Source organism: Mus caroli, unplaced genomic scaffold (assembly GCF_978045245.1).
Source record: "Mus caroli unplaced genomic scaffold, Mus_caroli_1 scaffold_6, whole genome shotgun sequence".
Taxonomy (NCBI): Eukaryota; Metazoa; Chordata; class Mammalia; order Rodentia; family Muridae; genus Mus; species Mus caroli.
Window position 1 is genome coordinate 40232160 of NW_028227261.1, and position 20179 is coordinate 40252338.

The 20179-nt window shown below is 43.3% G+C and overlaps 3 protein-coding genes across 8 annotated transcripts in view; 1 reads left to right on the forward strand and 2 right to left on the reverse strand.

Moving 5' to 3' along the window:
• Nasp (nuclear autoantigenic sperm protein) overlaps window positions 1-3665 on the forward strand; it is a 28992-nt gene extending 25327 nt beyond the window's left edge. For all 5 annotated transcript variants that reach the window (XM_085839062.1, XM_085839061.1, XM_085839059.1 and 2 more), the window contains 8 exons: window positions 453-538; window positions 633-706; window positions 1093-1281; window positions 1389-1555; window positions 2289-2345; window positions 2430-2507; window positions 3023-3151; window positions 3466-3665. In XM_085839062.1, the coding sequence (XP_085695188.1) occupies window positions 453-538; window positions 633-706; window positions 1093-1281; window positions 1389-1555; window positions 2289-2345; window positions 2430-2507; window positions 3023-3151; window positions 3466-3555 (870 nt within the window). In that variant the 3' untranslated portion in view covers window positions 3556-3665. The remainder of the gene's footprint in view (window positions 1-452; window positions 539-632; window positions 707-1092; window positions 1282-1388; window positions 1556-2288; window positions 2346-2429; window positions 2508-3022; window positions 3152-3465) is intronic.
• A 148-nt stretch (window positions 3666-3813) lies between these two features.
• Ccdc17 (coiled-coil domain containing 17) lies at window positions 3814-8364 on the reverse strand. Of its 2 annotated transcripts, none has more exons than XM_021160176.3 (13): window positions 8108-8364; window positions 7965-8033; window positions 7699-7804; window positions 7467-7629; window positions 7304-7387; window positions 7106-7224; window positions 6780-6893; window positions 6454-6581; window positions 6256-6350; window positions 5917-6120; window positions 5594-5789; window positions 5417-5527; window positions 3814-5205 (listed from the first exon to the last, which is right to left on the reverse strand). In XM_021160176.3, the coding sequence occupies exons 1-13, from the start codon at window positions 8288-8290 to the stop codon at window positions 5071-5073; spliced, it is 1707 nt and encodes a 568-aa protein (XP_021015835.1). In that variant the 5' UTR covers window positions 8291-8364; the 3' UTR covers window positions 3814-5070. The 2 variants fall into 2 exon arrangements, with proteins under 2 accessions (XP_021015835.1, XP_085695190.1); XM_085839064.1 differs by having other exon boundaries at window positions 8146-8359.
• A 3034-nt stretch (window positions 8365-11398) lies between these two features.
• Window positions 11399-20179, reverse strand: part of Gpbp1l1 (GC-rich promoter binding protein 1 like 1) — a 33523-nt gene continuing 24742 nt past the window's right edge. Inside the window, exons 8-12 of the mRNA XM_021160949.3 lie at window positions 17313-17453; window positions 16086-16250; window positions 14404-14528; window positions 13344-13446; window positions 11399-12322 (exon numbers count right to left, since the gene is read on the reverse strand). Of these exons, the coding sequence (XP_021016608.1) occupies window positions 12170-12322; window positions 13344-13446; window positions 14404-14528; window positions 16086-16250; window positions 17313-17453 (687 nt within the window). The 3' untranslated portion in view covers window positions 11399-12169. The remainder of the gene's footprint in view (window positions 12323-13343; window positions 13447-14403; window positions 14529-16085; window positions 16251-17312; window positions 17454-20179) is intronic.

Below are 20179 nucleotides of genomic sequence, written 5' to 3' on the forward strand. Positions count from 1 at the left end.
GAAAGATTCCTGTAAGATCTGGTCCTTGGGAGTGCCTGGGGATTTTTTTCCCATTATAAGATGAAATACAACATTATAATTATATTTCACTGAGATGAGGTGACACCTTATTGTGGGTGTACATTTGGTAGGCTTTAGGGAGAAGGCCTGAATTTTGAATTGCAACCAGGTTTTGTTGTTGTTGTTTTTTGTTTTTAATTAAATTATACATTTAAGATTAATTCTCGCTGGGGGGTTCGTGCACGCCTTTAATCCCAGCACTTGGAAGGTAGAGGCAGGTGGATTTCTGAGTTCGAAGCCAGCCTGGTCTACAGAGTGAGTTCCAGGACAGCCAAGGCAATACAGAGAAACCCTGTCTCAAAACAAACAAACAAACCCAAAAAAGATTGATTCTCTAAAAAGATGCCTGTTTTGTTCTTTTGCCTAATGCCAATGACTTGGATATATTTCAGTCTCTTCAAGAAAATGAAGAGGAGGAGATTGGGAATTTGGAACTTGCCTGGGATATGCTGGATTTAGCCAAGATCATTTTTAAGAGGTAAAAAACTCTTGGTGTGTTTGGGCTCATGTTGTGGTTGAAAATAGAAAGCAGTTTAAGGTTATTTTTAAGGCTTTATTAATCTTTCTTTTAGGCAAGAAACAAAAGAAGCCCAGCTTTATGCTGCACAAGCCCATCTTAAACTTGGAGAAGTTAGTGTTGAATCTGGTAATGCAATTCCTTTTATGCTGTCTCCTACCTTTCCCCAGGTCCCCATTCTCCCCTCCTGTTTTCCTTAGAATTGGCCTTGAACATCCAAAATTTCAAAGGCAGGTTTTTCTGCCCCCTGCTGACTAAAGAAATGTGTTAGCCACGAGCTAAAAAAATCCCATAAAATAGGAGGTCTGAGTTCCCTATAGCATCTGGAGCATTAAACAGCCTTGTAGATCGGTGTTTTCTGACAGTCAGTCCAAGCATTCCGGTGGGGAAGCAGAGCCTCCAGGCTAGCCAGATCTATATAGTGAGACCCTGTTTGCAAAGGGGGAGAGATGAGTCTATTCATGAACTGAATTTATGTTAACTTCTGTCCATGGTATTATTTCTTCATTTATCAGAGAATTATATCCAAGCTGTGGAGGAGTTTCAGGCTTGCCTAAGCCTGCAAGAACAATATTTGGAAGCTCACGATCGTCTCCTTGCAGAGACTCATTACCAATTAGGTTTGGCCTATGGTTACAACTCTCAGTATGATGAAGCAGTAGCACAGTTTGGCAAATCTATCGACGTCATTGAAAAGAGAATGGGTAAGTGAACAAAAATTACTGTGTGTTTAGGTGATACGGTGATTTACATTGTGGGGGGGAAAATTGGGGGGTTTTTTTGATTAGTGATTTAAAGCTGTTCTTTGTAGCTGTACTCCATGAGCAGATGAAGGAGGCCGAAGGGTCATTTACTGAATATGAGAAAGAAATTGAGGAGCTGAAAGAACTGCTACCTGAAATCCGAGAGAAGATAGAAGACGCAAAGGAATCTCAGCGGAGTGGGAATGTAGCTGAACTGGCACTGAAAGCTACTCTGGTTTGTTGAGTTTTATTTTTAAATACGTGTATGGTACAATTAATGTTTATAGTCCATTTAAAAGGTACTTTTCATGACTTGATTTTTGAGTTAGTAGGTCAGAATGTGAGCTCATTTCACTTGTACAAGTTGTCCCATGGTAAGAAAGTGTGTTCTGAATGCAGGAGACAGGTGTAGATTCTGTCACTGCTACTTTGTTTTTTACCTTGTATATTTCTTTGCCTTTTAGTATAAATATTATGTTATATTTGTAAAATGTTTTTGAGAATACCATAAAAAAAAAGCTTACGTCATAGATGGAGTCTCTTAGCCATAAATTGCCTGGCTCTGTTCTTGGCCTGACATGCTGGGATATAATCTGTATTGTAAATAGGACATGAGAACGGTTTAGTTTCTTGCCTACTCTGAATGTAGGTGTCTGTTGAACACTTTGCTGTAGGCAAAAGGAATTTTACCTTTTAATCAGCTGGGTAGGCAACTTGAGCCTGAGTGGCTGGGGTTCTATGCTGTAATTTACTTGTCTGTGTCTCAAGCCGGGCAGTGGTGGCACACACCTTTAATCCCAGCACTTGGTAGGCAGAGGCAGGAGGATTTCTGAGTTTGAGGTCAGCATGATCTACAGAGTGAGTTCCAGGACAGCCGGGGCTACACAGAGAAACCCTGTCTCAAAAAAACAAAACAAAACAAAAACCAAAAAAACTCAACAAACAAAACTTGCCTGTGTCTTACACAGGTGGAGAGCTCTACTTCCGGTTTCGCTCCTAGTGGAGCTGGTGCCTCAGTATCCATGGTGAGTATTTTATTTGTCATTAGGCTTACTATGAGTCTACAGGTTTTTGTAAACTAATAATTAACAAAGGCTCATTTTTGCTAGATTGCCAGTAGAAAACCAACAGATGGGGCTTCCTCATCAAATTGTGTGACTGATATTTCCCATCTTGTCAGAAAGAAGGTAAATTTATATGAACTTACGTATTTAACTTTTTCAATGTCTGCATTTTGAGGGTGGGCCATTTGTAATAATACACTAGGAAGCTATGGCTTTACATGAATGGGCTTCACTGCCGATAACTTACCTGGCAAACTTACACCAGTACACCTTAACCTGGTGGCTTTTTGGAAAGCTGATGGAGGAATCTGACTGGTTTCCTCTGTAGTAGGCCTTCTCACACTTCTGCCTTTAGCCCGAATCAATAATCCTTTTCCTGTGGTGTAAGTCTTTGCTTCTGTGTCCTTGCTTGTGCTTCTTCAGTGTTCAGATCTCTGTCACCTGTTCCATGTGCCTCAACAATGTCAATTTTAAAGTAAAATACATTGTGGCATCATCTATGTTGTAGTCAGCATAGATTGCAGATCCACAGGGCTGTGAGTCAGGGTGTTTAAGATGTTGCCACCAGAGGGGCAACAGGATTTTTCTGCAATTGTTTTCTTAAGATAAATATGAACACTTTACAATTCTACCTTTAGAGGAAACAAGAGGAAGAGAGTCCCCGGAAAGATGATGCAAAGAAAGCTAAACAAGAGCCAGAGGTGAATGGAGGCAGTGGGGATGCTGTCTCCAGTGGAAAGGAAGTTTCAGAAAACATGGAGGCTGAGGTGGGTAGACATGGCCACTTGCTTCACACACTGGTCTTAGGACTGGGAAGCCAGGCCTCTCAAGTGTATATGTGAAAAATGAATGTACTGAAAGTGTTTTGCATACGAAGTTATTGGGTATCTGGGAGATGGATTTGATTTATGGTTTCTTTAATAATGAATATATGGAAGAGTACCTGGTCAACAATTTATTTGATCCTTTCTACTTTACCTTTCCCGTGTGATCTCCTGAGTTTGTCAGCCTTATCATCTGGTTATATATGATGGGATGACTTATGTCAGGGTCAGTTATAGCTAGGATCTTTGTCTTTCAGGCTGAGAATCAGGCTGAGAATCAGGCTGAGAGCCAGACAACAGAGGGGACCATGGAGTCTGCAGCTACAATTAAAAGCACTGCATGTTAAGAGGCGAGCAGAACCTTCCTCCTGAGGGAAAGTGGTTTTGTACATAATGTATTTTTTCACTTTTGGGGATTCTTTTTGTATAACTCCAATAAAGATTGTAGGCAACAGCTGAGGCTTTGATGGCTTTTTTTCTTAAATATTGGTGGAATGCTTTGGGGCACTCTACATTTCTTGTGTGTACATGTTTGTGTTTTGCTATTGCACAACTCACTTCCTGTCTAATGTGGAGGTGATCAAGTGTGGCTAGAAGCCCTTCATCTTCTACTGGTGCTATGTTCTATTTCCCAATACTTGGCTGAAATCAATTACTGTGTAAGCTTTCAGTGGTGCTGTCCCTGGATGGGGTCTGCTAAATAAGAACTGGTAGAAATCAGTTTGGTGCTGAAAATGGATGATGGAATATGACCCAGGTCTTGGTTTGTCCCTATCTGCTGTTCATCTGGTTTCCATTTAAGGCCATAATCCTATCCTGGGAAAACTGTTAGAAACCTGGGAAATTGTTCCTGAGGAAAACAGTTGTTAGACTCAGGCTCACACTGTAGTATAAGACACTGGGGGAGAAAGCCTGTTATTTTCTGTATAGAAAGGTTACTATATGTCAATAAGTGGAATTGTTAAATTGTCTGCAGTTTTGTCTATAAAAATAAATATGCTAATTTTACCAAAGCCCTTGTCCTGGAATTATACTTGGAAGACTGTACAAGAAGGTTCTTGGGCTGCTGGGTACCTCATTGTGCGATGTGGAGTTGAGTGGCAAACTGGTCCATCACTTCTTGGTGTCTAATTGAGGGATGGTGGTTAGGTTTTTAATGCCATTGGGCTATTGGGCTAGAACAGGCAGGGTGCAGAGTCTGAGCTGCCTCAAACTGGCTTGTTAAATGCTACAAAGCTTGCTCACAGTCTAGCCTGAGGATGGGAGCTCTACAGAATGATTTTCCTTTTTTTTTTTCCACAAATTTTTTGCTTGTCACTAAAGCTTGGCTAAAGAGTGTCTGGCTCTTCTTGAGAACTTTGTATTATACTCCCAAGTCCTCAAGTGTTTTCCCCATTTTTCCATTCAGAACACTATATGCAGTGGGAGATCTTTGCTGATTGGTCCAGGATGCAATTCCAGTAGATGATCCTCTACTTAGCTGGAAAAGAATTGGACTACCCTTTAATCTAAATCTGGAGTTCCCTCTATATTGGAAGCTTGATCCTGGATAGATTTCTGTGTACAATTCCTGAGAAAGCTGAATTCAGTGAAATTTGACAACACTGGTTTAGGTAAAGCTGTGTTCAAAGTGTTGAATGCCAGCCAGTTTAACTGTAAATATTTGAAGCCATTTACTCCTGGACCTGCTTTACACAAGGAAAATAAATGCAGAAGGCATTCTAGTTGGCTAGTTTAAAGAAAAGTGGGTTTAGGTTAAGTTCTTTTTTGCCACACAGTATTTTAGGGTCAAATGTAAGTTTGCCACTGTTACAAGACCCCATTTAAAAAGCTGCAGGTCTAGAAGAAATTCAGTGTTTCAGTCAAAACTGGTGAGGACTCAAGTGTTCATCTTTATCCTTAACACTGACAAAAGCGTCTTCTGTGGGAGGTGGGGGGTCAGCAAAGGCAGAACTGTGGGTGAAGAAACTGGATTCCACAGAAGATGAACTGGACACCTGTAGAATATGAAAGGTAGGGTTTTGTTTGTTTTTTAAGCAAAACTTAAGACAAATGTTGGAGTTTGTCTTAAGGTCTTGAGGACCAAATTTAACGAAAAGCAGGGCAAGTGTTCTTTTTCTGCCACGTGGTATTTCATTGGTAAGTTTAAGGTACACAGTAATCTAGTAGAAGCTGCCTAGCCTACAGGTTGGCCAGAAGTGGACTCACCATTGGTGGGTACTGGTATTCATGGGCATTTGCTGGGTTGATCTCTGCCAATGTCTGGGCATCTGTATCTCTTGCATTTACCAGCCTCAGAAAGAGCTCAGCCTGGCCTGCCTAACAAAGGAAGTGGTACTCCATTGGAATCTGGGACTATACCCAGTCTTTATCCTCTATACTTACCTGGGGAATCTCATTCCTCTGGGCAAGGCTGAGACTAGGATAGACCCGAAGTGGGAGGCGCCAACGGCCACTAAGCACCCTCAGATCTTGGTCAAATAGCAATAGTGAGGCCCAAGCCTTTGGTTGTGGTGCCCATGTAACTCCATGCCAGGCCTGTAGTTCACAGATCAAAGATACCTGTGGTGATGGAGGCAGCCTATGAAACAAAATCATGTTCGAGTATTTAGCTGAAGTACCTAGTTTGTTGTTGTAGGTCTGCTCTTGGACCCAGTGTACAGATCAGACATAATAAGGTGCAGCCTTTATGACCTATACCTACTAACCTGGGCACAGGCTGCTTGCTTGCTAGGATAGCACAGTTGCCCATAGGTCCAGGAGTTGAAGGTTGTGGCAAGCAAAGGGCTGGAGGTAATGCTGTGGTCCCTCCTGTATCTTGTCCATTCCGGGCCAAGCTTGTCATTAGCTGTACCCAAATCCAAGAAGTGTCAAGGCCCCACAGGAAGTCATAGAAAATGACAAGGCCAGCCCTGAAAAATACAAATCTATGTACACAGAGCCCCTAATTCCTCCACCCGGCCAGTACTTTAACCCTGGATGGCGGTTGGTGGGTCTCCATAAATGTCAGCATTCAAAGATGCTGTGAAGGAGGGAGCAGGCCTCACCCAGGATCATAGGGTGCTGGACCTAGAACATCTGATGCAGGTAGGAGGAAGTGGAGATCCAGACCCATTTTTCTTGCCATGGTTCCATTAAGTATCTATTATGGACAAAAGAGTTCAGTCCTACAGAACTGCAATCTGCCCATGCTCCCCAAACTGCATGTCAAGCCAGCCATCAACCCCGAATGCTGACTTCCTCACAGGCTTTGAAGTGCCATGGAAGTTCTGGGCTTTTGTGGAACTTGTAAGTGGTGATATTGGGGGTGCAACCGGTGGAGAGAGGAGGGAGTTATCACACCTACTCAGGTGTCGGGGGAGATCTCTGGATCCTAGAAACAACAACAAAGTGGCTTGAGCTGGAGGAAGCAGCAAACTGAGTAAGTCAGAGGGAGTACAGGCTCATAAACCAAAGATATTGACAGAAACACGTTACAGACATGGACCTCATCCTCCCGATATGGTCCCTTCACCCCTTCAGAGTTGGGTTCCCTGGGATGGTCTAGGAAGAGGCTGTGTTTTTCACTGACCCCAGGGCGACAGACTCAGGACTTTCTGCTTCTGCAATGCCAGGATTTCTGCCTCCAGGAGCCTGTTTTCGGCTTCCACCATTAGAACCTCCTCAGAGGCGGCATTTAGTTTTTCTGAGATGAATTAAAGTGATCTGTCAAGAGTTATGTAGTAATCCAACTTCAAGGGTTTCTGCATAAGCCTGGATTTGTCATTTGGCAATGGGTTTTCCTTCCTTGGGCTTACATGCCTCCCATTCTAGTGGTGCTCTCCCTCAAGCCCTTTTCTCCTCCCAAGTCTAGGACCACCAGTATAGAAACCCTCTATGATAGACCCTTCCGTTCACCCTTGCGGTTCTGCGACCGCTGCAATTCCAGGGCTGACGCTTCCACTTGAAGCTGCAATATTTTGTCCAGAACTTCTGGGTCCCGTCCTCCACCGTGCACGTAGGCCTCACGTAGGATCCTAGCAAGAAGGCAGCAGAAAGCGATCTCCCAGACTGAACAGACTCCCGATCCTGTCCACCCAGGGCCGGGGTCCTCACCGGATCTCTGCAGCCAGCGTTTCCGGGTTGAACCGTAGGGGCAGGTAACAGAATTCCACTGCCCTATGGGTGTCCTGCTGTTTGCTGGCGCAAGCAGATGATGTCACTGACCCGAGCCCAAGGCCCTGTCCGCACTCCTACCAAAGCTGGGCCAGCCGCTCACCGAGGCTGAAGCTGCAGCGCCTGGAAGTGCGCGCCTAGCGTTTGCAGTGCTCCCCGGGTCCGGCTGGCCTCTTCCCTGAGTTCTCTGAGCTCGCGCTCCAAGTCGAATGAGCGGGGTAATCCTCCCTTGGGTCCCGCCACGCTGTCGAGGCGCCGTTTTAATTCTGAGGGACAAATGGGCAGAGTCAGGGTGAGTCCGAGCACAGCGCGAGGGCCGAGTCCTTACCTCTCACCTTCGCCGCGACGCTCCAGCGCCCGGCTTTGCGCTTCCGTTTCTGCCATGCGTCTGGCGCGGGTTCCCTGCAAGACTCGCAGCCTCTCTCCAGGGCTCCCTGCAGTCTGGGAAGTGAGACCCTCAGTCGCTCGGGGACCTATTTTCTGTAGGGACAGCAACTGCACCTGCAAGTAACTCGGACCGGCTATTTCTGTACTGGGTGATCTCCCGCAGGTACTATCTACACATGTGAAGTTGAAGTTTGTAGTCATGATTGGTGTGTACCTCCTCTGTCAACCTCTTTAGAGCAGATGTGCTGGCCTCCTGATCACGGCTCTTTTCTTGTGCCATAATCTGGTGGCAGGGAGGCAAAAACGTAAGAATAATGATTGATGGAAAACCTACCCCTGGCCACTGGCGGCCCTTACCTTGGTGCCTCGTTGTTTGATCGCGACTGAAGGCTTACCTCCAGCTGACTTAAGTGTTACCTCCGGAGTCAGCCGGCCAATGCAGAATCGTTTGGTGTGTGTGGCCAACAAAGCCCAGGAGCGGAAAACCATATCACAGGATTCACAGGGCAAAAGTCCTGATTCTCCTGAGTAATCTGCCATGGAATGGAATCTCTTATAGACACCAGTATCCTACAGAGGATGTGACAAAAGAGAAAAGGCGGACTGGAAAGAAAAGAGAGAAAAGGGACAAAGAATAGACCAACTCTGCTAAGTCTCCAGGTCCTTCAAATATATGTTTATGTTTGGGGAGGTGCCCTAGCTCCCTGGGCAGCAAATACAGGCTTAGGCAGGCCTGGACAATGTGCCTGGCTACCTTTGGGTGGGGCCCAGGTGTGAAAATGTCAGTTTGTTCCACCAATTACAGTGAGTTTGGCCAAGTATTTAACTGCGGCTTTTGATTTCATTGCCTATTTAGCCTCTGATGGGCAAGTGTCATCTGTACCACAGCTGTTCTCTAAAATGGACAGATTTCAAGCTAGAATTCTCCACTGTAGGGAACATTTACGCACAAGGTAAACCTCATATTAGCAGTATGTCTTTGCATATACCCATCTTTTACAGAATTAACATGCCACACAATGGAATAGTCTAATTCCCTCCCATTCTGGGACAGGAATGAATGATCTGAACCTTTCCAGTAATGAGAACTGGGAGACCCGTTGGGGAGAATACAATACTAGAGTCAAACAAGCTCTTTCTGCTGGTCAAGTTCTCTTCACCTTTACATAGACCTGTAAAAGCAACGTTCATTCTCATCTCCTAGGCTTCTATCAGCGAATCTATGCCTAGAATGTTTTCAGCCTCTGAGACTATTGAATAAACTCACTCTAGCTCTTCCTCAAAAGCTGGCTGACTCAACTCAGCTGTTTTATCTCAAAATTCTCTCTGAACTGGGTCAGACTGGCTTTTCTTAGCTTCTCATTGAAGTGCTCTACTTGGTGAAGCTGCCTCTAAACTACACTCAACTGAACTAACTCCAAGGTGGATTTTCCCTGCACTGCTCTTAAGTAGCGTTTCTTTCCTGAGTTGGGCTTTGCCCATCTGTGGAGAGCTTTGTGGGGACGCTTGGCAGGGATTTGACATTAGGCCAGGACAAGGAAGTAAGCTCAGGGAGGAATCTAATTTGGCTAGAACAAAGTAGGCTTAAGGCAAGAATATTACTTTGGGCTAGGACAGGGAAGTAGGCTCAGATATCTTGGTCATCCTGATAAGCCCTTAGAAACAGTGAGCTTGGGAATTTGTCTTGCTGGTTCCTTAACTATTTGTTTATTGTCTTGCTTATTCTCCAACCTAGAACTGACCTTATTACTTGCATGTAATTAAAATAATATAAAAGCAAATTGGGAAAAAGAAATAAACCTACCTCAGCCTCAGAACTTGCTGGGTTCATACTACAATGTTGTCTAATTGCCTTTTTTTCTTTTTTTGGTTTTTCGAGACAGGGTTTCTCTGTATAGCCCTGGCTGTCCTGGAACTCACTTTGTAGACCAGGCTGGCCTAGAACTCAGAAATCCGCCTGCCTCTGCCTCCCGAGTGCTGGGATTAAAGGCGTGCGCCACCACGCCCCGCCTTTTTTTCTTTTTAATTATCCCTCTTGAGCTGAGAACCTGTTGACTGAGCTAGCTTGGTCAGTCATCTCTCTGACTCATTTGGTCAGATATTTCTCTGATTCTTCACATTGTCCAAATCCGCAATTAGACATCATTTTCAAACATGCCACTTCTTTCTTCAAACTAACTTTACATACAGTATTTGGGATTAAAGGTGAGTACTAAGGGCATGTCTGTATCCAGCAAGGTCATACAGACATCGATCCTTTGGATGTGATCCTTTTCAAGAGCAGACATGTTCCTGGATTAAAATTTGTCTACACAGATCCACACACCTCATTTCTGAAGCAGCCTTTCCTCGGTAAGACAGAGCTGTTAAGGTTTCTCTCCACAAACATCCAGAGAGGAGCGAGTTACAGAATGTTTACGTGCTCTGAAACATTTTATAAAAGCTGAGCATTCTCTCCACTGCCTTAACCACAGTTACTTCATAGATTTAAACGATGCTTTTTCTTTTTTGGTGTTTGGGTATTCTGCCTGCACGGATTCCAACACATTCAGTTCCCAATGAGCTTAGGACTGCTAGTTGCATTTGAACCGTAGCCCACTGAACGAGCAGCTAGTGAGTGCTCCATCTGCTGCCACCCCAGCAGATTTTTAAATGGGCTACGTGAGCACTGTGCTGAAAGCGTTACCTTCTGTGGTGGTTTCAGGTAGTAAACCCAGGGCCTTGGCCATGCAATGCAAGTAAATGTTCTGCCAATGAGCTATGATCTCCAGCTGCAAACTTCCTTAATATAGCTTAACATTTAGTCTGTGCATGTATTTGTGTTAGCACAGGCAGGCCAGGTAAAGTATCATGCCAAGGGAGTCATTTGTCTACTTTCATCATCCCAAGAATCAAACCAAAATCCTCAAACTTCGTGACATAAACTTAAATTCACTGAGCCATCTTGGTGGCCCTAAAATGTAGAACCACAACCATGAAAACTGCAAAAGCCACAAGTGCTCCTAACCACTAAGCCATCTCTCCAGCTCTTCATTCATTTTGTATGTATATGTGCATGCCATGTTCACATATACAACTCAGAGAACAGTTTGTGGAGACCATTTCTCAACTTCCATCACCATGTGCTTCTCGGTATGGAAGATGTAAACACTTAGTGGGCAAGTGCTAACCCTGCACAGTCATTCTCATTCCTCCATCTCCACTGTCGTCTTACTTCAGTCACCCCCATGCACCCATTTTATTATGTAGGAAGCACTTGTCAGCCCTTCTTTAAAATGTTCATATTGGTGGCTGGACACTTGGCTCAACAGCAGTTCAGAGCTGTTTTTCCAGAGGAACAGAAGTCCACCTTTAGCTTCCTCTGGCAATCAGTGCAGCATGGCATTCAGAGACATACACATAGGCAAAACACCTACACATAAAACACAACCAATTGAGGTGGGGGGAGGCCTCCAAACCCAGGTATATTGATAAATTCTGGGCACTAAAAAATTCCTTCAGTAAAGAAAATGTAGTTTATTATGAATAATTTATTGCACAGGTTTTTCCACATTGAGAATTTTTGCTGAAAAGAGAAACAGGTGGGGCTGAATTCAGTTTTCCCCCAGTTTTCTAAAAATATTTCCCTTAAAAAAAGAATCCACTCTCTAATTTTAAAGAAAATATATTTCTTACACAAGACAATCCAAACTGATGCAAAATATTTATTCCACGTTAGTTATTTTATGCAGTAGTTTTTCCCCTCAACAGACTTGTGGTAACCACATCTTTTAAATCTGTAAATAATGTTATCAAAATAATCTTAATCTTTGAAATCTCACAAAAATTCATATTTTACAATCCACCCTGAATATCAAGGCTGCAAGAATAACATTTCCTATATCCAAATATTTTACAGCTGTACCCAAAAGGAAAAAAAAAAAAAAGAGAAAAAAAAAAAACCCAAAAAAACAAAAACAACCACATATGCTTGGTTAAGGGCTAAGTTACCCAGCAGCCAAAAATAAAATAAAATATCCAAATTATTAGCATTAATTTAATACAATTATAACTTCAATAGTCACTTTGTCATTGACAATGATTGCTTGAGCACAGGGTGAGTCCCCAAGGGCTGGCAGTGGAAGCTGTTGAGCAGAGCAGTATCTCCCCCCTGCATCTCTGCCCTGACAGCTCCCACTTGTGCACAGCCCCACAGGTACTGTGTGTGTGCTTAAGAAAATCCCACCACACAAATGCCTATTAAGCAGGTAACAGGGAAGAAAACAAAAGCTAAGCAAGACAATTGCTCTCTCTTTGGGATATGATTATTTCCCTTGTGCACGAAGTATTCAACAACATAAGAAAAGGAAAAGAACACTTTATATTCTCTAAACACAAGGCTGAGCTCAGCGGGGCAGGTCACTGTGAGCATTTATCTCTCTACTTCCAGGCATCGTCGTCTGACGTCTGGCTGCTGCTCGTTTCCGTGTCTGAGTCCTCACACTCTGCAATGCAAGTGCTTCTCCACGGGGAGAACAGGCTGCAACTACGGCTTTGTAAGAGGCCATTCTTTCCAAACCCATTTCTTCGTAGCTACAGAGCATAGGAGAAAGAAAATAAAAAACCTTCAATGACTACACCGGTCTAGAAGAGTATGTGGAGGGGAATTCCAAGCGATCTAACATCTCTTAAAGCAGTACTTTTCAAACCTCAGTGTGAAGCTTAGTCTTACAAGGATTTAATTTCTTTTCTTTAGAGACAGTGTCTTACTATTGTAGTTTTGGAACACCCTATGTAGACCACGCTGGCCTCAAATTCAGAAATCTGTCTGTTTATGCCTCAGATTCTAGGCTTAAAGATGTATGCAACCAAAGCTGGGTCATCCGAACATTTTCTCCCTTTCCTATAAAGTCAGTCTAGAGTTCAGTATGATGGCTGTAGGGTTTAGAGTTCCTATTTCTAAAACAGTTCCTGTTTTTCTCCCCTCCAGTTTTTCAAGACAGTGTTTTTCTATGTAGCCCTGGCCGTCCTGGAACTCACTCTGTAGGCCAAGGTGGCCTCAAACTCAGAAATCCACCTGCCTCTGCCTCCTAAGTGCTGTGATTAAAGGCGTATGCCACGACTCTCTGGCTCTAAAAATAGTTCTAAGTGGTAAAATCTTATGTCAGGCTGTAGACTGCCCTATTGTGAGACTTGCCAGCTGCCACTTATGCTTTAAAGATTTTATTTATTTATTTGTTTGGTTTTTTTTTTGAGACAGGGTTTCTCTGTATAGCCCTGGCTGTCCTGGAACTCACTTTGTAGACCAGGCTGGCCTCAAACTCAGAAATCCACCTGCCTCTGCCTCCCAAGTGCTGGGATTAAACCACTGCCCTGCAAGATATTTATTTACTATAAAGTGGTATCCCTGCTCTTTTTTGTTTTTGGTCTGTTTTACAGTTTTGAGACATAGAATTCTGTAAGCCCAGGCTGGGAATAAAGGCATGTACCTGTCGAAGATCCCGTCAGCAAAAACTGGTCCCTAAGCCCCAAATAAACACTAGAATTTCTTAAAGGCAAGGACACTGTAAACATTTAACTTGGTGTCAATGAAGGCTCAGAGCTCAGTACAAACCTGCTCTGTTCTCACGTGGAACTCCTTGAGCTCATCCTCTGTGAGTGGAAGGCAACTCTCATCGTTTTCAGGGTATTCCTGCCATCCCATTGCTTTTAATAACCTGGAGGAGGCAAAAGGATAGACAGTAAGGGAAACATGCTAGTAAGCCTGACTGTGCAGCCCACTAGCACCCATAGAAAGAGTCTGTCCAAAGCCAATGAAGGCTACAGAAGGAATTTTGTATTCTCCCTAAAGGGCAAGTTACTTAGGTGCTCATAATTAAATGGAGGCGCTTCATGGTTTAAGGGAAAATGACCTATTGGAAAAGATAGTAGAAATAACAAATAAGATGGTAGAAATAAAATCTCAAAACCCCCACTGCAAGGAACCTTTTCATAGACCCAAAGAGGAGGAAGAAATTACTCCTTTGTTCCTTGTGAACAAATTAGCACATCTCTGTGGTTCATTGCTTGTTCAATTTCACAGCATTGTGGAACTCTTATAACTTCAGTAACCTTTCAGGTTCCTCTAGATAAGGAGTTCTCAACCTGTGGGTTTGGACCCCACTGGGAAGGAATCCAATGGCCCTTTCACAGGGATCACATATCAGATATCCTACATGTCAAATACTTACAATCCATAGCAGTAGCAAAATTACATTTATAAAGTAGCAAGGAAAATAATGTTATGGTTATGGTGGAGGTTGCCATTTCAACATGAGGAACTGTATTAAAGGGCACCACCAGGAAGGGTGAGAACCACAAGCTTCCTTTGAGGAATTAGTCAAACTTGGTAGGCTGTACATAGCAGATTACTCTATGTATGCAAGCTTGCAGTTAATCAGTTGGTTCCATATATAGGATTCCCAGGCATTCCAAAGCCCCTTTAAAGATACTTCACAGTAACTGCTCAGATGGGACAGCAACACATATGTGGAAAATCCTTGCGCTCCTGACTATGCCCCTAAATAGTCTAACCAGGAGGGGATATATGGTGAATAATTAGGATTTCATGGCCACACCCCTCTTACGTTTTAAGTACCTTTAAGAGTCTTACATGCCATACATCTTATTCTCACCTGTGCTCTGCTTCCAGAGAGTGTGACAGAACCTCCCCTTCCTCTACCATGGGTAGAGAAAGACCATTCTGAAGACAACCTTGTTCTCCATTTTCCTTTGGTTCAGGTGTGTGGCTGCCCTGCAACTGTAATAAGGAAAGGGATGGATGCACTCAACAATACTGAGGAGAACAGTGTTTTTCAGACTGCACCCTACCCTCTACCTACACAGTTCTTCCCATTTTAAAACTGAGACCAGCTGTGACAATAAACTAATTGGGAAAGTCAGAAGATCCAGAACATCTAACACCAAGAGGGGTGGGGTGCACAGAAAACCTGAAGATATAAACAGGAACCAACCGACATCTTGAGCATGATATGACTACTAGGCAAAGGAACCTAGAACCACCCACAAATCCCTTAAAAGCACGTTTTTGCTCTGTGCAACACATTGTTTAGAGAAGGGAACAGCATGGCGGCACAGGCCTGTCATCCAAGTGGCAGAATCACCAACATCAAGAATTCAAGCTGGGTCATCCGAACATTTCCCCCCTTTCCTATAAAGTCAGTCTAGAGTTCAGTATGAGGGCTGTAGGCGTGGTGGCGCACGCCTTTAATCCCCGCACTCGGGAGGTAAAAGGCAGGCGGATTTCTGAGCTTGGTTCCAGGACAGCCAGGGCTATACAAGAAAAACCCTGTCTCAAAAAACCATTAAAAAAAAAAAAAAAAAAAAATTCAATACTGCAAGAACCAACCTCTCTATCATCCACCAAAAATGACAGGACGAGATGGGGAGGAAATGTATAAAACTCTCATCTGATGAGGGATTATTTTCTATGATAAACAAAGAACGCTTAAAATTTAACAGTAAAACAATTAGGCCAGGCGTGGTTGCACACGCCTTTAATCCCAGCCAGCATTTGGGAGGCAGAGGCAGGGGGATTTCTGAGTTCAAGGCTAGCCTGGTCTACAAAGTGAGTTCCAGGACATCTAGGGCTACACAGAGAAACCCTGTCTGGAAAAAACAAAAAACAAAAACAATTAAGAAAAGGGACTGGCAATGATGGTCACCAAGTTTAATCCTAGCAATTGGGGCATAGAGTTGGCTTTGCCCTCTAAGCCCATCTCACCAGCCCTCATGACTACCTTTTGAGGAAAAACTCAAGAGATGGCAATTATACCATCTCTCTAAAATATAAAATCCACACATGGCAATCTCTGCTTTAATTCTTAGCAGAGAGCAATCATTCTTATCAAAGCCTATGAATTAAATGTAGAATACATCACATCTAAACACTCCTTCTAGACACTGAAGTACCACGGCTGGGATGGATTTGGTGCTGTACACACATTTACTCCAACTCTGAGGAGGCAGAGGCAGATGGAGCTCAATCAGTTTGAGAACAGCCTAATCTAGCCAGAGGTACAGAGTGAGATCCTGTCTCAAAAACCAACCAAACCAAACAATTGAGAGAGAGAGAGAGAGAGAGAGAGAGAGAGGGAGGGAGGGGAGGGCAGGCTAATGAGATGGTTCTGTGGGTAAAAGTAATTACAACCAAGCCTGATAGTTTGACTTTGATGCCTCCAAGTTTCTGACCTACACTATTTGACTATGAAACATGGACAAACCCACACACATTAAAAAAAAAGAAAAATACATATAACAAAAGTAAATACATAGTACACCAGAAAAACTTCCTTACTCTTAGCCCCTCCAGCTTGTCACAGTCTCTACTTTCTGAGCAGTCTCCATTTCGTTCATCCTTTAGAGTCTTCAGGAACTCGCTCTTCCTGTCCGTGGTTCGTCGGGTCAGTTTGGTCAGGCGAGAGGAGCTGATCTCAATTGGAGGGGTAGTACTGGAGGGACTCTGCACAAAAAGCACAAACCGATTGCTCCTACCAGCAAATGGCAAAAATCCCTGAGTTATGTAAAAGCACTGGCTATTCTTTGAAAGGACCCAGATTCAATCCTCAGAATCTATTGGGCGGCTCACAATGCTCTATAACTCAAGGGATCTGAGACAGATTTATGCAGGCAAAGCAGCCATATATAAATACACCACCACCACCAAGTTCATTTAAAAACATCAATTTTGTAGGAGTTTAGAACAGAGTCCTGGTCTATATGACACCGTGCAGAAACCAGGGGAACAGCAACCATGGCCACCACCTGGTCTATTGCCTGCCTGACACCAAGAGACACCGATAAAGAAGTAATCAGCACAGTCACAACAGAAATGGTGTTTGTTGTACCTACACATTACACTGCAAACCTTAATGCAAATAAATGGAAAAGTCCAAGATAGTGTGTGGGAGAGTGAGTCTGTGAGTGTGTTGTATATAAAGACCTGCTGGACAGCCAAGGTCAGCTAGGAATTTACAACACCCTTGCCTCAGGCTACACTGTGATTTAGGCATGCACAACCACACACTGCTCGGAATGACAAATTAAACAAAATTATTCTTTTATAATATTGTGTAAGAAATAGTTGGGCTGAAAAGATGGCTCATTAGTTCAGAGTATTGGCTGCTCTTCCACAGAACCTGGGTTCAGTTCCAGACAATCACATGAAACTTTTAACTTCCTGAAACTCCAGATGCAGGCAATTTAACACTCTCTTCCTACCTCCACAGGAACCAGAAAATCATGGGGTACAACATATGCATCCAGGTAAAACACTCATACACATATAATCTTTAAAAGGTGGGGGAGATGCCAACTTTTTGAGGGCATATGTGACTCAGTGGACAAAGTGCTCACCTACCATAAATGGAGCCCTGGGCTTGATGATCCCCAGAACTGTATAAAATTGGGTGTAAGATCTGAGTATGTACTTGTGAGCTGGGGAGGAGGAGACACTGAAGGCCATCCTCATGGGCTAAATAAGGACAGTATTTCAAAAGGCCGCCCCACAGTTATTCTCACTCACCTCTTTGGGAGAGTGGAGAACTGCACCAGCAGCCAATACCACCGGTTTAGTAACAGAACTTGGATTGGTAAAAGCAGGCTCCCGGCTAGAGCAAAGTGACCCAGATTTGTGTTCCATTCTGTTAGCTTTCCAGGCGTTGGGCTATATAGGAATAAAGAACACATCAGTCAGAAGCAATATACATACATGAGCTTAGCTTGCAAAATCAAAGGAAAGTGTGAAATTCAAGTTCCCAGAATTTACCTGTTAGCATGAATATGACCTTTCTGAGTTCAGACAGATGGGGAATAGAAAGGCCATGAGCTATGTTGAGTAGGTTCAACAGCTTTCTTTACCATGCTAGCTCTCAAAGCATTTAATTGCGTGTGAAGCTAAATTTCCACTCATTTAGAACTCCTCACCTCTGTAGTTCTTGTGTGATAATTATTTTCCACAAAACAAATCAGGAAAAAAAAAAATGGAGTTTTCTAGATATTTTAATAGTGGTAGGCTAGTTCCATGCTATGATGCTTATTATAAATGGCATTTAGTCCTTGTTTAAATGCAAAGGCCTTCTTTGGGTCATATTTGTGGGATCTGACCATAGCTATAACAGCTATAGTATAGGTGGAATGAATATATGAATACTCCATTAGTCAATCACAATGTCTAAAGAGATGAAAGAAGGCTGAGTGTGGTGGTCATATCTTTTTTTTTTTTTTTTTTTGTAAAGATACTATATGTAAGTATACTGTAGCTGTCTTCAGACACACCAGAAGAGGGCATCAGATCTCATCATGGATGGTTTCGAGCCACCATGTGGTTGCTGGGATTTGAACTCAGGACCTTTGGAAGAGCACTCAGTGCTCTTCCTCACTGAGCCATCTCTCCAGCCCGTGGTCATATCTTTAGTCCTAGCACTCAGGCAAATCTCTGTGTGTTCAAGGCTAAAGGCCAGCATGGTCCACAGAGAAAGTTCCAAGGCTGAAACACAGAGAAAGCCTGTGTTGAGACCAAAGAAGACAATAGAGGGTCAGCAGAGTGGAACAGAAGTAAGTGCAAAGATGAGACAGAGGAGAGAGCTTCTATGAAAAGAATTACTTTCCATGATGCAGTACATGCTCTTACCCACCTTCCTAATCTTTAAATCTTTTTTTTTTTTCTCCGAGACAGGGTTTCTCTGTATAGCCCTGGCTGTCCTGGAGCTCACTTTGTAGACCAGGCAGGCTTCAAACTCAGAAATTCACCTGCCTCTGCCTCCTGAGTGCTGGGATTAAAGGTGTGCACCACCACGCCCAGCTTAATCTTTAATTCTTTTTTTTTTTAATACTTTTTATTAGGTATTTTCCTCATTTACATTTCCAATGCTATCCCAAAAGTCCCCCATACCCTCCCACCCACTCCCACTTTTTGGCCCTGGCGTTAATCTTTAATTCTTAAGACAATCTCGTGCCTATTATGTCTATGTAGCAAATAATATTGAGCACAATCATGTGCAATTATTATGTCTATGTTTTAGCAACTAATATTGAGCATAATCCAGTAGTGCAATTTCTTCAGTATCATCCAGCTAATGAGTATAACTGCTTTTTTTTTTTAAATCTTTCCTAAGTCTCAAAAAAAGATGTATAAGAAGATAGAGACATTTACCAATCAGAACTTTCTATTTTCTGTTATTTATGCATGTGCAGGAAGTGTGTGCCTGGTGTCCAAAGAAGTCCGAAAGCCTTTGGAGACCCTTAAATCGGAATTATGGATGACTGTGAGCTACCATGTAGAACTTGGATCTGAGCCCAGGTCCTCTGTAAGAACAATGGTTACTCTTAAACTACTGAACCATCTCTTCAGCTCCAGATTTTTTTTTTTACAGTTATGGAAAAGAAAAGATGCTTGTGTTCAGTCACTCAAAGGTGATTTGTGATTGAGTATCAGAATTATAGCATGCAATCAGAAAACTTGCCTTTTACACTGTTGCCTCTGGGCAAAGAAACACTGTTACAGTGCTATAAAGTCTTACTGTACAGAGACCTGAATGCAATAGATAAAACATGAATGGCACTGAAAATGCCTCAGTACTTATGGTGATTTGAATAGGTATGGCCCCCAAAGATTCATGTGTTTAAATGCTTGTCTCATAAGGAATGGCAGTAGTAGGTGGTGTGGCCTTGCCAAAGGAAGTGTATTGCTGTGGAGGTAGGCTTGGAGGTCTCCTATGACCAAGGAACGCCCAGTGTGGCACATACTCTCCTCCTGCTTAGCTGTGGATCAGGATTTAGAATTCCTAGCTCCTTCTCCAGCACCATGTCTGCCTGAACGCTGCCATGGTTCCCACCATAATAGACTAAAGCTCTGAAACTATAAGCCTTTAAAATTTTCGGAAGAGCGCTGGCTGCTCTTCCGTAGGTTCCAAGTTCAAATCCCAGCAACCACATGGTGGCTCACAACCATCCGTAATGAAATCTGATGCCCTCTTCTGGAGTATCTGAAGACAGCTACAGTGTACTTACATATAATAAATAAATAAAATCTTTAAAAAAAAAAAAAAAGAGTTGCCTTGCCAGGTGTGGTGGCGCACGCCTTTAATCTCAGCACTTGGGAGGCAGAGGCAGGCAGATTTCTGAGTTCGAGGCCAGCCTGGTCTACAGAGTGAACTCCAGGACAGCCAGGGATACACAGAGAGACCCTGTCTCTAAAAACAAAAAACAAAAAACCAATGGGGGGGTTGGGGGGAAGACACAGCAGTGCAGGAGGCAGGGACGTGGAGAGATGGTGCAGTAGTTAATAGGGCTAGGTGCCCTTCAAAAGGAGCTTGGTTCCCAGCACCATGTGGATGGATGTAATTCCAGCTCCAGCAGATCTAGAGCCTCTAGACTCCCAGAGTACCTGCA